General features: G+C 44.3%; 1 protein-coding gene across 1 annotated transcript; it reads left to right on the forward strand.

The window, feature by feature from the left end:
• Positions 1-3,691: 3,691 nt before the first annotated feature.
• Positions 3,692-12,363, forward strand: LOC306794341 (uncharacterized protein; the record flags this gene model as incomplete). Its single annotated transcript, XM_079292373.1, has 5 exons — positions 3,692-4,336; positions 4,993-5,149; positions 5,551-6,662; positions 8,007-8,171; positions 8,649-12,363. The coding sequence occupies 5 exons, from the start codon at positions 3,692-3,694 to the stop codon at positions 12,036-12,038; spliced, it is 5,469 nt and encodes a 1,822-aa protein (XP_079148499.1). The 3' UTR covers positions 12,039-12,363.
• Positions 12,364-12,529: the final 166 nt, after the last annotated feature.

Raw genomic sequence — 12,529 nt, forward strand, 5'->3', positions numbered from 1 at the left:
GGAGCGTGCTTATCTTTCCCTCTGTCCCATGCAGGAAACACTGGGATGTCACCAGGCAGATTAAAAGCTTGGCACAGCTGATACGGAGCGCTCAAAATGGATGGGGTGGGGACCTCTCCACTGCTGTGCTACGGGTTTTGGAGGGGACGGACGGTGGTGTGACCTTACAGTGTGAGTCCGGTTTGGCAGGGTTTCATTCAAAATCTGGGAATTCCACTGGAAGTTAAGAGGGGGGGGGGGGGGGGATATAACATCATGTAACTTGAATGGAATTTTGAACAGTAAGCATATTTTTTGGCTCAACGTTTGCCAAGTTTTCTTTTTTCTCACATTGAACTGCCCTCAAAGGAAAAATGGAATTTATCAACGTTGCTGTACATATTAAAACAATTCTAAAAGAATTGGGATTTTGCAAGTCAAGTTTAAAAGAGATGATATATTTGCAGGATCATTTGCTTGTCTTTTAATTCAAGTGGATGTCCGTCGGTCACTGTGCAGCTGTATCACTTGTAATTGAATTCCGGACAGCTGCAATGCTTGGAATTTTAAACAGTTCTTACAAGGGCTAAAAAACAAGATGGGCATTTTATTTCAAATGCAAATAGAGAGGCTAAACATGGCACAACATCAGAGCAAACTGCTGTTATTTTTCTATAGCCACCAATGTATTCTCATGCCCTTCAAGCAGAAGCGCTCTTTGCCTCTCGAATTGAGGCGATATATGCAGACTGAAGAGAGGTGTTTGATGGGAACACAGGCAGACAGATCTGGAGGAGCAGCTGCATAGAGGACTGCTCGGCCAAATATAGAAAGGGGACAAGGGCCAAAACATATCACACATTTTTTCCCATTAACAGCACAGGTTTGAATCTAACTTGGCGCCAATTAGTTGCAGTATAGGCGCAAGGACTTAAAAATAGAGCTTGGCAGCGGTGGCAATACACCCGGAACGCAGAGACAGATATCTCTGTCATGGCGGCGTGTGATTTCACGTGTAATCATGTGAAGGAAAAATAACAGTGTTCATATCGCCAGCTGGTTCGTTATAACTCCGTGGCGTGACAGGTTATGATGTGACAAATGGAGCTTCAGACATGCGTTGCTATTACCTGCCATGCTGCTCTGAGTGCAGAGCTTCAGCTCAGACCTATTTTCAGACTGATTCCAGAATGCTTGGCAGGACCCGTGCTGCTGTATCAGTGTGACCAGCCCTTTTTTAACCGCTTGGTTTCAACATTTCGTCTCTTATCTCTGGGGCGGAGGGTCTGGAATGAGGGGCATGCAGGCTTCGGGCCTACCTGTTTACTCTGAGGGCTTCCTCCATTGTTCCCTCCTCCCCAGCTTCCTTTGACGGATTTTTCACATTTTTGTGCTCGTTGTTGTTTTGGGAACGGGTCATGGGCTCGGCACATGGGAGCCTCCTGTGGCATTCCTGAATCTCTGTCTGGTCGGGCTCAGCAGGAATTCTTTCCTACAGCACATATCGTCCATTTCATACACACCTGAGATATTTTTACAGCAGTAAACCAAACAGAATGACAAGAGTGCCATCACTTTATCCTCTGATACTGAGCTGAAACCTGATCACTTTTGCATGTTCCTTTGATTCCTCAACGTCGGCCCCAGGTTTACTGAGGAATGAAGTCATCCCTTGTCGACTAATCCCTTTCACTACAGAAATAGACTCAACTCCGTCCAGTAGTGGTGGCTGTTATGCAACTCATGATAGTTCATGGTTAATAAGCATATACACAACCGGCTAATTAATTGTATTTCTTGAACGAGCACTATTTTGTTGCACGTGTATTTTTGCATGGGCTAAAAAAGCCTCCACGCGTGTTTGCTATGAAAGGAATGTCCGTGTTATTTTTAAGTGTCTTATTTTATACTAACACGCCCTTCGTGTGTTCAGATAACACAGGGTCACAGACACAAATAATCCCTGATATGATTTAATAATTAATAAAGAGTTGTTTTTATTAAGAGGTAATAAGGTGAATGTTCTCTAAAACAAGCGCTCTTCTAAGGGTCCTGCGAATGGAGAGCTCCTTAATCCTTCTTATCTAAAGAGGTCCTCAATGAGATTACAACCGCACGAATATTATAAACCCGACACCAACTTACCATCTGCTGCCACTGGTGGAGAAAACCCTGCTCTCCTTTTAGTTTACAACCTTCTGCAGGTACAATGCTGTGCTCTTATTAAAATATGCTTTGTTATACTGTAATGCAACTGGTCTAATCACTCTCAAACCAGTGTTAGTATAATTTCACTTCACTCATTGCAAGAATGAATTTTATTTGTTTTAAAAATGATTCTTTTGGTTAAGACAATATATTCCTAGGGGGGAAAACGTCTATACAAACATGTTTCCGGTCTATTTAACATATAAAACATATATTGAATCAATCTCAGGTCCTCAGTCCACCTCTTCGTCCTGCTGTGACAGCTCTGCGTACATCTGTGTGACACACCTTTCCCAAGAGGATTTCCAAGCAATGCACTTGCAGCAGAGATTAACATTGTGCAAAGATTAAGCAAATTAACCAGGACGGTGTCTCCAGAAATAAACTGTTGCTGTGCACTTAGTTCAACAGCCTTCGTCATGTAGAGCACGGAACAACATTTGATGAATCTTTTCTAAACGGTTGGGAATTTCATGATGCCGGCGTAAGGTGAGTGCAATTATTGTATATTTATTTGCTTGTTCGCTGCCTCCAGTTATCATCTGTATTTATGTGCTTCGCCTGCAGCAGTAGAAATTGGTATGGTCATAAATCTTAAACAAATCTTGTTTTTGATTGGAATTTGTTGCTCACAATTATTACAAATGTTCCTCCTGATTATCCCAAAAATAATGTTATGTTGGTCGATTAAATACATTTTTGATTATAATTTTTGTTATCACTATTAACACAATCTGCTTTAGCTGAAAGAAAAATCAATTATCACTTAATTTTCCATGTGACATGTGCAATAATCAGGAAATGTAACATTCAAAAAGTTGTAATTGATGGATTTGAAGTGGATTTTAAGACATCTTAATTTTCATAAATACAACATAGGCTTTAGGTTTACATAGATCATAACATTTTATTTAAATTATGTTATGTACATTTTCTATATTAAAAGCATAATACTGAAATGTGGTATACTAAATAAATACTGGTAAGAGAGAATAACAAACATTTCTGTATCACTTGTTAAGTTCTGTACTGTGTTGTTAAAACCCAGGTAATCAAGTAATTGAAGATGCCAGTCACATGACAGGTTTCTCAGAAGTCACCCAATTGCAGAAGTTGACATGCAAATGTCTCCTTTTATCATAAACCAAACTATTTTCTTCTCGTCACGATTATTTGTTACTGCTTCACTCACAGCTATTAGGCTATTTAATACCTTTTTTCTTTATGTATTCATAAAACTGGACAAAACAATATATGTGAAAATCATTGTTTATTGTAAAAATGTCGAATGTTTTATGTGAAGAAGCAACTTGAGAAACCTTTTGAGGTTCCTCACCATTGATTCTATGGAGGAAGCTTTTCTACGGAGGAATCATAAACATCATTACTTCTCCATTCATTGTACTCTCTGCCAACAAAACCTAAACTGGGAAGTAAAAAGTACCCTTATGTGTACACTCAATATCTAATACTTCTCTTATGCTCGCCTTCCAGCCAATCAGCGATGACGAATGAGACGGGGTTTCGGAGGGTCCTCCCGGAGCAGTCATTTGGGAGTGGGCACACCTTTGGCACCCCCCGCCACCCAAGCCTCATCGACCCCATCTTATCAAAGAGGGTCTGCTTCTACAAAAGTGGAGATGCTCAGTTCAATGGCCTGCGCATGGTCATCAACAATCGCACCTTTAAAACATTTGATGCGCTTCTGGACAGCCTCTCTAAAAAGGTTCCCCTGCCGTTTGGGGTGAGGAACATCACCACCCCCAGGGGGATTCATGCGGTCCATGCTTTGGATGAACTGGAGGATGGAAAATCCTACATTTGCTCTGACAGTCGGAAGGTAAAACCAATCAACCTGGCTCTGGCCAGGAAGAAGCTGGCGCCGTGGTACCACGCCAGGCCTGTTAGTTCCCGTCGGTGGACCGTGCAGCAGGCCAGGTTTTCCCCCGGCAGGAACATCCACAAGCAGGAGTCGGTGCTTGCGCGCACGCCAAAGACGCTACTGGTTTTCTGCAATGGTGATCCCGCTATAAAACACTCTGTGGTGCTTCACAAGAGGACTACACGCACTTTTGAGTCCATCCTGGAATATATTTCAGAGCTGATGCAGTTCCATGTGGTGAAATTACACACAGCTGATGGCAGACGTGTGAGTGTTCTCCTCCCAACACATACAAAACAATTCCTCTCAAAGAAGGAAATAGGATTTTACAACCACTACAGAAAATTTACAAAAAACACTGCTGTCACTGAAAGTCTGCTGTACATACTAACAAACGGATTGACAAAGTTATTCAGGCGATATCAGAATTCTAAAAGCACACTCAACTAAAGCCTCATTCTTCATTTAAGACTAGATTTGACTTAGAGCACAAAAATGATCATTCAGCCCGTCACGTACATTCCTCTAAAAGGAGTCTGTTCAAAGACAAGGCAAAGATATGTTTCAGGTTTTGGAAGCATCACTGTTGCCGGATAGAAGACGGGCTTGAACCTGACCTGTAAACAGACGTCACACGAGGAGAGAGAGTGGTAATCTTCTTTAACAACTCACCCTAATTCGTTGAAAGGCATTCTGGGATACTGCCCTGTAGGTCAAGGATCCATTCTAAATGCAGAGCTTGCTGGTATTGCAAGGTGCCGTTTCAACAAATAATACATGAATAAAGACTTGTCATACATATACATGCATGTCATTTAAATCCCTAATATATTTAGATTCAGGGTTTTTCTATTCTACCTGTTCTATGAAGTGCTAGCGTGATCAAATGCCATTAAAGTGACGTATGTTTCTGTCTACTGCAGGTGGACGGCCTTCCAGGCTTGACATTGTGTTCTGGGACAGTAGTGGCTGTCGGCAGGGAGCCTTTCAGGCACGCAAACTACAACGCACAGAAATCACCAGCTCAAACCACGCTGCCTACCAAACGAACGGGTGCCAGAAGACTAAAGGCTTTAAAACGTAGGTTTACATAAGAATTAGTTTGGTTTTTAGATGGACCTCTTTGTCATCATTTTGTTTTGTTGAGTTGATGTATTCTCATCGATGGACAGCTACAGTGTGTCTGCAGTAATCTACCTGCTCTCATGGGATGAAGATTGGGGAAGTGCTGAGGCAATGATATTACGTATTATAATACCGTGGGCGACCTACATACAATGCCTATGTGGCTGTCGGCTATTGTTCTTTATGAACTGTGAATAGCTGTACTCTCTTTCCAATGTTGATCTTTTTCTCTTTCTTCTCCTTTCATGCTTCTTGGGTTTACTCTTCAAACCGCCTGCCTATCCTCTTCAATCATTTCTCCTTCATTTTTCAACATGAACCTCTCTTTTTTTGGTCTCTTCTGACCGACTGAAAAGGTAAAAAAAAGTCACAATCACACACTCCAAAGTCAAGAAATTTCTCCCTGTCGTCGGAGAGGTACATCGTGAATCGGATTCACAACTCCATCGCAGGAAGTTCGAGCGACCGAGCCAGTCACTCTGTCGAGTTGGAGTCGGGTCATCTACTGGACTCAGTACCAGAAACACCGGACACCGGCCTTCGCGTTGGAGCTGAGGAGCAGGACAGCTGCCTGCGAGCAGATGACGACATTGAGAAGTCCTTTCGAGTGAACCAAGACGGTAGCATGACAGTGGAGATGAGGGTGCGGCTGACAATTAAGGAAGAGGAAACCATTCATTGGACGACCACCCTGGCACGCTCGAGTGTAGCCAATCAGCTTAATGTGACCTGTTTACCGGAGCCTATGGCAGAGCAGGAGATCAGCTCACTAAAATCAAACTCACTGGATTTAGAAAGTCCTGCTGCCTCCATAGACACCATCAACAAGGACAAAACGCATGACAACAACGACCAGGATCCACCTTCGCTGTGCGATGGAGTTTTCAGTGAGAGTAATAATGAAGAGGATGACAGCAAAGTACAGACAAACATGGAGGCCCCTCGGAGCGCTCCCACACCAGAGCACAAGCAAATTAGAAAAAAGCAAGCCTCTCTGGAGAGCATAAAATCAGTGAGAGTAGAGGGGATTCAGGAAGGTATGGTGGGTTCTTACTCCTACAGAGAGAAGACAGAAAATGGAGCAGTGACAGAGCAGTACTGCATGGTCAAACAGAAGAGCAGCAGACCAGTGCCCAAACCTAGAAGACAGAGCTCTGTGGATGCCAACATAAACCCCAGAAATGTGTCCACGTTCAAATCAGCAGGGATGACTGAGATCCAACAGATTGAATCCGGTGGAGAGGAGGTCTCTGAAACTGTCTTACGCGTATATGAACAGCAGACCTGTCAGGATCATTTCTTGGCAAACCTTTGTTCAGAGGGTATGTCTGCTTTTGGGATTCCCTTTTGCAGGCCGGCTACTTCAGAAACTGGACAGCTCTCCTCCAACAATGAGTTTGAACCCCAGCCCTGGAGACCATCGACAGCTTCAGAGTCAATTAGCATCTGGAGGGCTGAGAGCACGTCAGTAACATCTGATTTAACCTTGCCTTCACTGAGGACGGGTGCAGTTCAAGCTACAAATGCTCAACGATTGTCAAAGCCCACTAAAGGCAAATCAAAGCCGCAACAAAGAGAGGTGAACAAAGATAAGCGGGTATCCTCAAAGCCTAAAGTGATCAACAAACGTGTTCGTCGGCTTACGTCACCAGGGAAAAGACGAAAAGAACATTCTGCAGGAGCAACCGAGGAAAGTAGGAAAGTGAAAACCTTCTCCAGTGCTGGGTTCATTAAGAATATTTATGGGAATAAATCTAAATCAGCAAAAAGCATGATGAAGCTAAAAAAAGGACCAACACAAAATGGAGACAGTTGTGATACGACAGGGAGCTCACGACAGTCGGGCGACACGATAAAAGGTATTCTCAAAGACTCAAACATACCATCAGCATTGAAAGAGACTACAAGTGAGACCGTTTCTTCTGAAACATGCCGCCCGAATGCTGCTCCCAATGAAGTAAGCCAACCACGGGGAACACTGACACGGCAGACGTCAATGCATCAGGAGAAAAGGAAAGAAAACGAGTCCTGTGATGTCAGCCAAAGCATTTCACTGCCTGCTTTTAACTCCTCCAGCGCTGTCACGAATGAATACGTGAAAACCTGGTTGGAGAAAGCCCGTCTCAACCCCTCAGCCCACCCAGATGAGGAGAGTAAAAAAACAGAAGCACTTACTCTTGTACAAACAGAAAACGGCGGGTGTGTGGAGTCTGACAAAAAGAAAGGTTTGATGATTGTGGCAGATGAGGTAAAGTGTTTAGAAGACACATCAGGACGACTAACTCTCAAAATGGGCCCGCTGCCTGAGGATAAACTAGGAGCTTCTGTCAAGCAAAGAATCCGGTCCTTTGAAAACAAATCATCAAGTCAACCAACAGAGAAAGCCACCACAAACACAGGAAACTATCATTTTGATCACATTAACACAGACAAAATGAAACCTCTCTTCTGTTCTGAAATATTTCCGCCAATCAATGAGACCTCGACAGAAATTCCACCAGGCAGCGAAGTGGGAAACAAATCAAGTCAAATCAAAATCTCATCTAAAAAAGAAACACCTCCAAATACATTTCCAATGGAGCTACCACCTCCACCACCTGCTGAAAACACAGATATACCAAACACAGACTATTCCATGACGGGTGCATCCTCAGTGGCCAGCAGCCTGGTACACAGGCTCTCATCAGTGAGCCGTCAAACGTCAGATAAACATCCATTATCTGTCAGTCCTACATCTGACAAGGCCGTATCACCTACCGACCACACAATGGAAATCACAACATCAATTCACCCCGACACTCCTTCCACGCAGAGCGCAGCACCATTACCAAGAATACCATCCATTAAAAGGGCCCCTTTGGTCAGTAATAAATCTCTTGACAGGAAAATGTCTCTCAGAAAGGCTTGTCTGGATAAATATACTTTATGTAGCGATGCCTGTTCAGAGACAAGCACATCATCTACTTCCATCAACACAGTTGGTGATAATATACTGCCAAACGGCATCTGTTCAACAGGGACACAACGACCCAGTGAGAGCCGACCAGAAGAGACACGGCAATCAAACAGCATCTCAAATTTGAAAAGCAGTCCGTCATGTTGTACTTCTGCATCTCCGGCGAGTTCAGCATCTGAAGAGAGAATGTCAACATTCAGTATTTCATCAAGTGAGGCTCCAACGCCAAGTGATCTTTCACTTAAAGAGACAAAAACATATAAAACACCATTTTTTACTCCAAAAGAAGCATCGTCACCAAAACCCTTGGTGAAAAATGTCAAACCTATGAGCAGTCCATCTCCGGAGAGAAAATCCCAAACCAAGAAATTACCTTCTGAACTTCCTCATAACGCTCCAAAATTAGCATCATCACATAACCACCCTTCAGATATGGGAATACGAAGACATGCAACACCAAATGCTAGCCCCTCTAAGAGACGGTCTCCATATTCTCAGTCTCTGGACATGGCGTCCTCACCTGTCCGACACAAGTCAAGAGGAAAGCTGCTGTCAAGAAATCTCTCCTCAGACAATGCGTCAGAACCAACAAATAAGGAAAGGAAAACGTCATCCCGAAGGAGGCGTCACAAAACACCACAGTCAGGTGGTGTCACAGTCAGTAAGGTGACCAATGACCTAGAGAAATCCACAGCACAAATAATCCCACAGCCATTAAACATCGCAAATCAGCCGGAAATGAAACCTGTGCTTGAGAAGATTTGCTACTCCATGAAGTCAATACGACAAATCACACAAAACAAACGTCCGTCGTGTCTGGAAAAGTCCAACAGCCTGCCTGACTTCTCCTCTCACGTGGCCTCTACGTTTGGCTCTTCTTCTAAAGCTCTCCTTGCTTTCTTGTCCGTCATGACCCTAAAAGAAGGCCTAGACGACCTCCATATGAACGAGCTGAATGCAAACAATGTCAGCTGTGCCGAAGCTTTGAAAATGATCGATTCTCTCAGAAAATGTGCCAGTATTGACGATTCCCACAAGTTAAAAGTTAGTTTGTCCAATTTACAGCAGTCAGCTTCCAAACAGCTCCTGCAAAGTTGGAAGGGCTTTCAGGACCTCAGCGACAAGTGCAAGAGTCACAGGTCAACACCAAATAACTCAGAGCAAGAAGTCGTGGCCGAGGCCGGTACTGAAAAGGACTGTGGCATTGACGAGATTGTGGATAATCTTGACATACCTGAGAGGCTCAAGGAGGAGTTGGTCTCTCTTTCAAAAGTCAAAAGTTGCAGTAACGATGAAGAAAAGATTGAAAAAGTGGAACCAAAAGTTAACAGTAATCCTGAGATATCCCATTTCTCCACAGAAGATGCTGTTAATGTCAGGGATGTTGCTCAAGATGAGAAAGTTAATGTGAGCTCCATTATTAAAAGATTCAGAGACATTAACCAGCCAAAACAATCGAGCACGGGTAGTATAACTAAAGACACTAAAGACAAGGACAGCCGGTATGAGCAGAACGGTGCAGACCAATGTCTACCAGCTGAACCTATCGATAAACAGAGACCTGAAGAAAAGCAGCTTTACAGTACAGTGTTCTTTGCAAAAGATAAAGGGCAGCAAGTCCACAATGGAGACAAATCAAACCAAGAAAAGACTCAAATGAATGGAGTCGTCCGCAGCAGGAAAAGTCTTGAACAAAACCGTAGTACCTCTGAAGCAGAGGAGCAAGACATGGAAGGTAATCAGCTGCAGATGCACAGTGAGGAGAACATCCCTGAGAATGAGCTTACCCATGATGAAGAGTCAGGTTCAGATGAGGAAGGGCAGCACAAGTCAAGAGCCACTAAAGGTTTAGAGCAGAAGGTGCTTTGTAAGCAAGGTGTATCTCGCTCAGACGCAGGTGAGCAACATAGTTCAGAAGAGGAGCAAGAAGCTGAATGTGAGGAGATACAAGAGGAGAGCAGGGGAAGTGACCCTGAAAGTCACTCTGAGGAGGAAGAGGACAAGCAAGCAAGCTCAAATTATTACGCAGAACTGAATGTAAGGGGGAAGGAAAGACGATTCAGGCTAGATAGTCACAAGTCTTCTTCAGAGGAAGAGCAGCCGGAGGTTGAATGTAAAAGACTAACGGTTATCATTGAGGAAAGTTTGTCTGGCAATGAGGACGAACACCTTGATAATCTTCCGGATCACAGGGAACAAACAAGAACATATAGAGTGTTAAAGACTTTGATGGAAGAGGCAGAGGAGGAAGAGGACCACCATGCTGATGAAACACACATTTGTGGTACTGTAGGAGGGGATCCAAGCCAATTTATAGAAAATCAGGATTCATATACCAAAAATGACAAAAGCAGTTTGATAAAGTCTGACAGTTTAGCAAAGACTTATGGATTTAATGCAGATGAAGATAGTGGGAATGACCACAGCAGCTGTGAGGAACACGTAGAGAAGGAGCAACCAAAGGTTGAAGACAAACCAATCAACAACTCAAGCTACGATGATGACGAGTCCAGCTCAGAGGACGAACACACCGACATGGACAGATATACAGAAGAGAGCTGTACAGAATATCAAGAAGCTCCTGCACAGTCTAAAGACACCAAATGTGAAAAGGTAGTGGAAAAACCCAAGCATCAAAGTGAAGAGATAATATCCCAATCGGTCGCAGAGAGAGTGACTCTTCTGGAGAAACAAGTTGCCGATGCCCATAAGACAACAGAAAGTTCTGCCATCAGACGATCCCCACTAAGACATGCCCCCCCTCAGCCAGATGTTGAGGACTCACCCTCTGAATTGCCCACATCTCAGTCGGGTCCCGGCAGCCAATCGGCTCCTCAGTCGTCATTATCATTCAGCTACGATTCCACTGGCGTCATAACATCGGAGCCTGAAGGCAACAGGGTCAGATCCATCAGGGACATGTTCCTAGCAAAGAGTGCCACAGATATCCCACACAGACGTTTGCCAAGCACGAACCCATCGGAGACCAGAGCAGAGACCTCTGCCAGTGCCGGGTACCAGTCTCAGACTTCAAGCGAGCTGTCAAGCAGCGAAGACGATTCAGCGCGGAAATCCATCAGTAAAGGCTTCGTGAGGAGAACAATCGAAAGACTTTATGGCAAGAAAGATGCTAAACCTGACGAGGAAGCGGGTGAAAGGCCGCCATCTGCGCCAAAACAGAAAAAGAAAGAACATTTAAGCCTTTTCTCTCCCTTCCACATATCCCGGTCCAAAGCAAAGTCTGAGTTGTCTTACTTCAATTCCACTGATGCGTTGGACACCTTAAGTGAAGCGACACACTGCATCACTTTTAATGCAGAAGTCGGGCCTGAAGACAGCGTCTCCATTGAGAATGAACAATGGTTCCTTAGAGAAAACACCCCGATCAGAAAGTCTGTGTCAGACCCGGTCGGAATGAACAAAAACTCCACAAACTCTCACGGCGAGGACACAGAGGAGAACACCCCATATTCCCTTTTCTGCACAAAGCCTGAACTGGAAGACGAGAAGTCGTCATTTTCGAGGAAGTGCACCTACCTCTCTTTGCCCCATACGAGTGACTCAGATGCGTATCAAGACGACCTGAGCACAGTCAGCAAGGGCAGCGCGAATGGTGACGGCACCGTGGACACAAAGGGGGACTCGGAGGACTCGGAGGACTCGGAGGACACCAGGATGTGGGCGGAGAGGAACGACACGCTGCCCGGTGTCGCCGACTTTAAGATAAAGGATAACAAAGTGCACCCGCTGATGGAGCCTCCACCTGATGGCGAGGCCGTGGTTGTGCAGCCGGGGAAAGGTCAAGGTGTTATAAGCAGGAGGAGTCAGGAGCCTGACATGTTGGACATACTTTACAATTTTTGTGGTCAGAATTGTCCCATCCTGTAAGGACATTTTAGCTTTTTAACAAAAGGATTTTTTTGGTCCAAGTAAGTGAACATAGTTGAGCTAGCGCATAACATATTGTTTTGGTGCCTACATTTCGATGTTGCCATAGCCTTGGCATAATACAGAATACTCATTTGAGCCAACTGTCGAATGTGTTACAAGCCAATGGATTGACCTTTATTCAAATTTGACCATGTTTGATAAGAGCTTGTCAGTTGATTGTAAAAGTAGTGACCGTTGTTTTCGTGACAGCTTAAATGTGTATTTGCCACGCACACTCCAGAGCAGCTCTTTTCGTCTTATAGGTTTGCCCGTCAACAGATCAAGTAGCCGGAGCATTACTGTAATCTGGTTTTTAAAGCACTTAAAACAGATCAAGTCCCTGCAGATGTCAGGCAGCGAGGCCAATCCGCACTGTGGCGAGTGAACAGTGCCAGTGTGCGGTCGCAGCTCAGGCCCGGGATGAAGTTCAGGTGGAAATCATGCTTAGA

This window comes from Melanostigma gelatinosum (assembly GCF_949748355.1).
Source record: "Melanostigma gelatinosum genome assembly, chromosome: 20".
NCBI lineage: Eukaryota > Metazoa > Chordata > Actinopteri > Perciformes > Zoarcidae > Melanostigma > Melanostigma gelatinosum.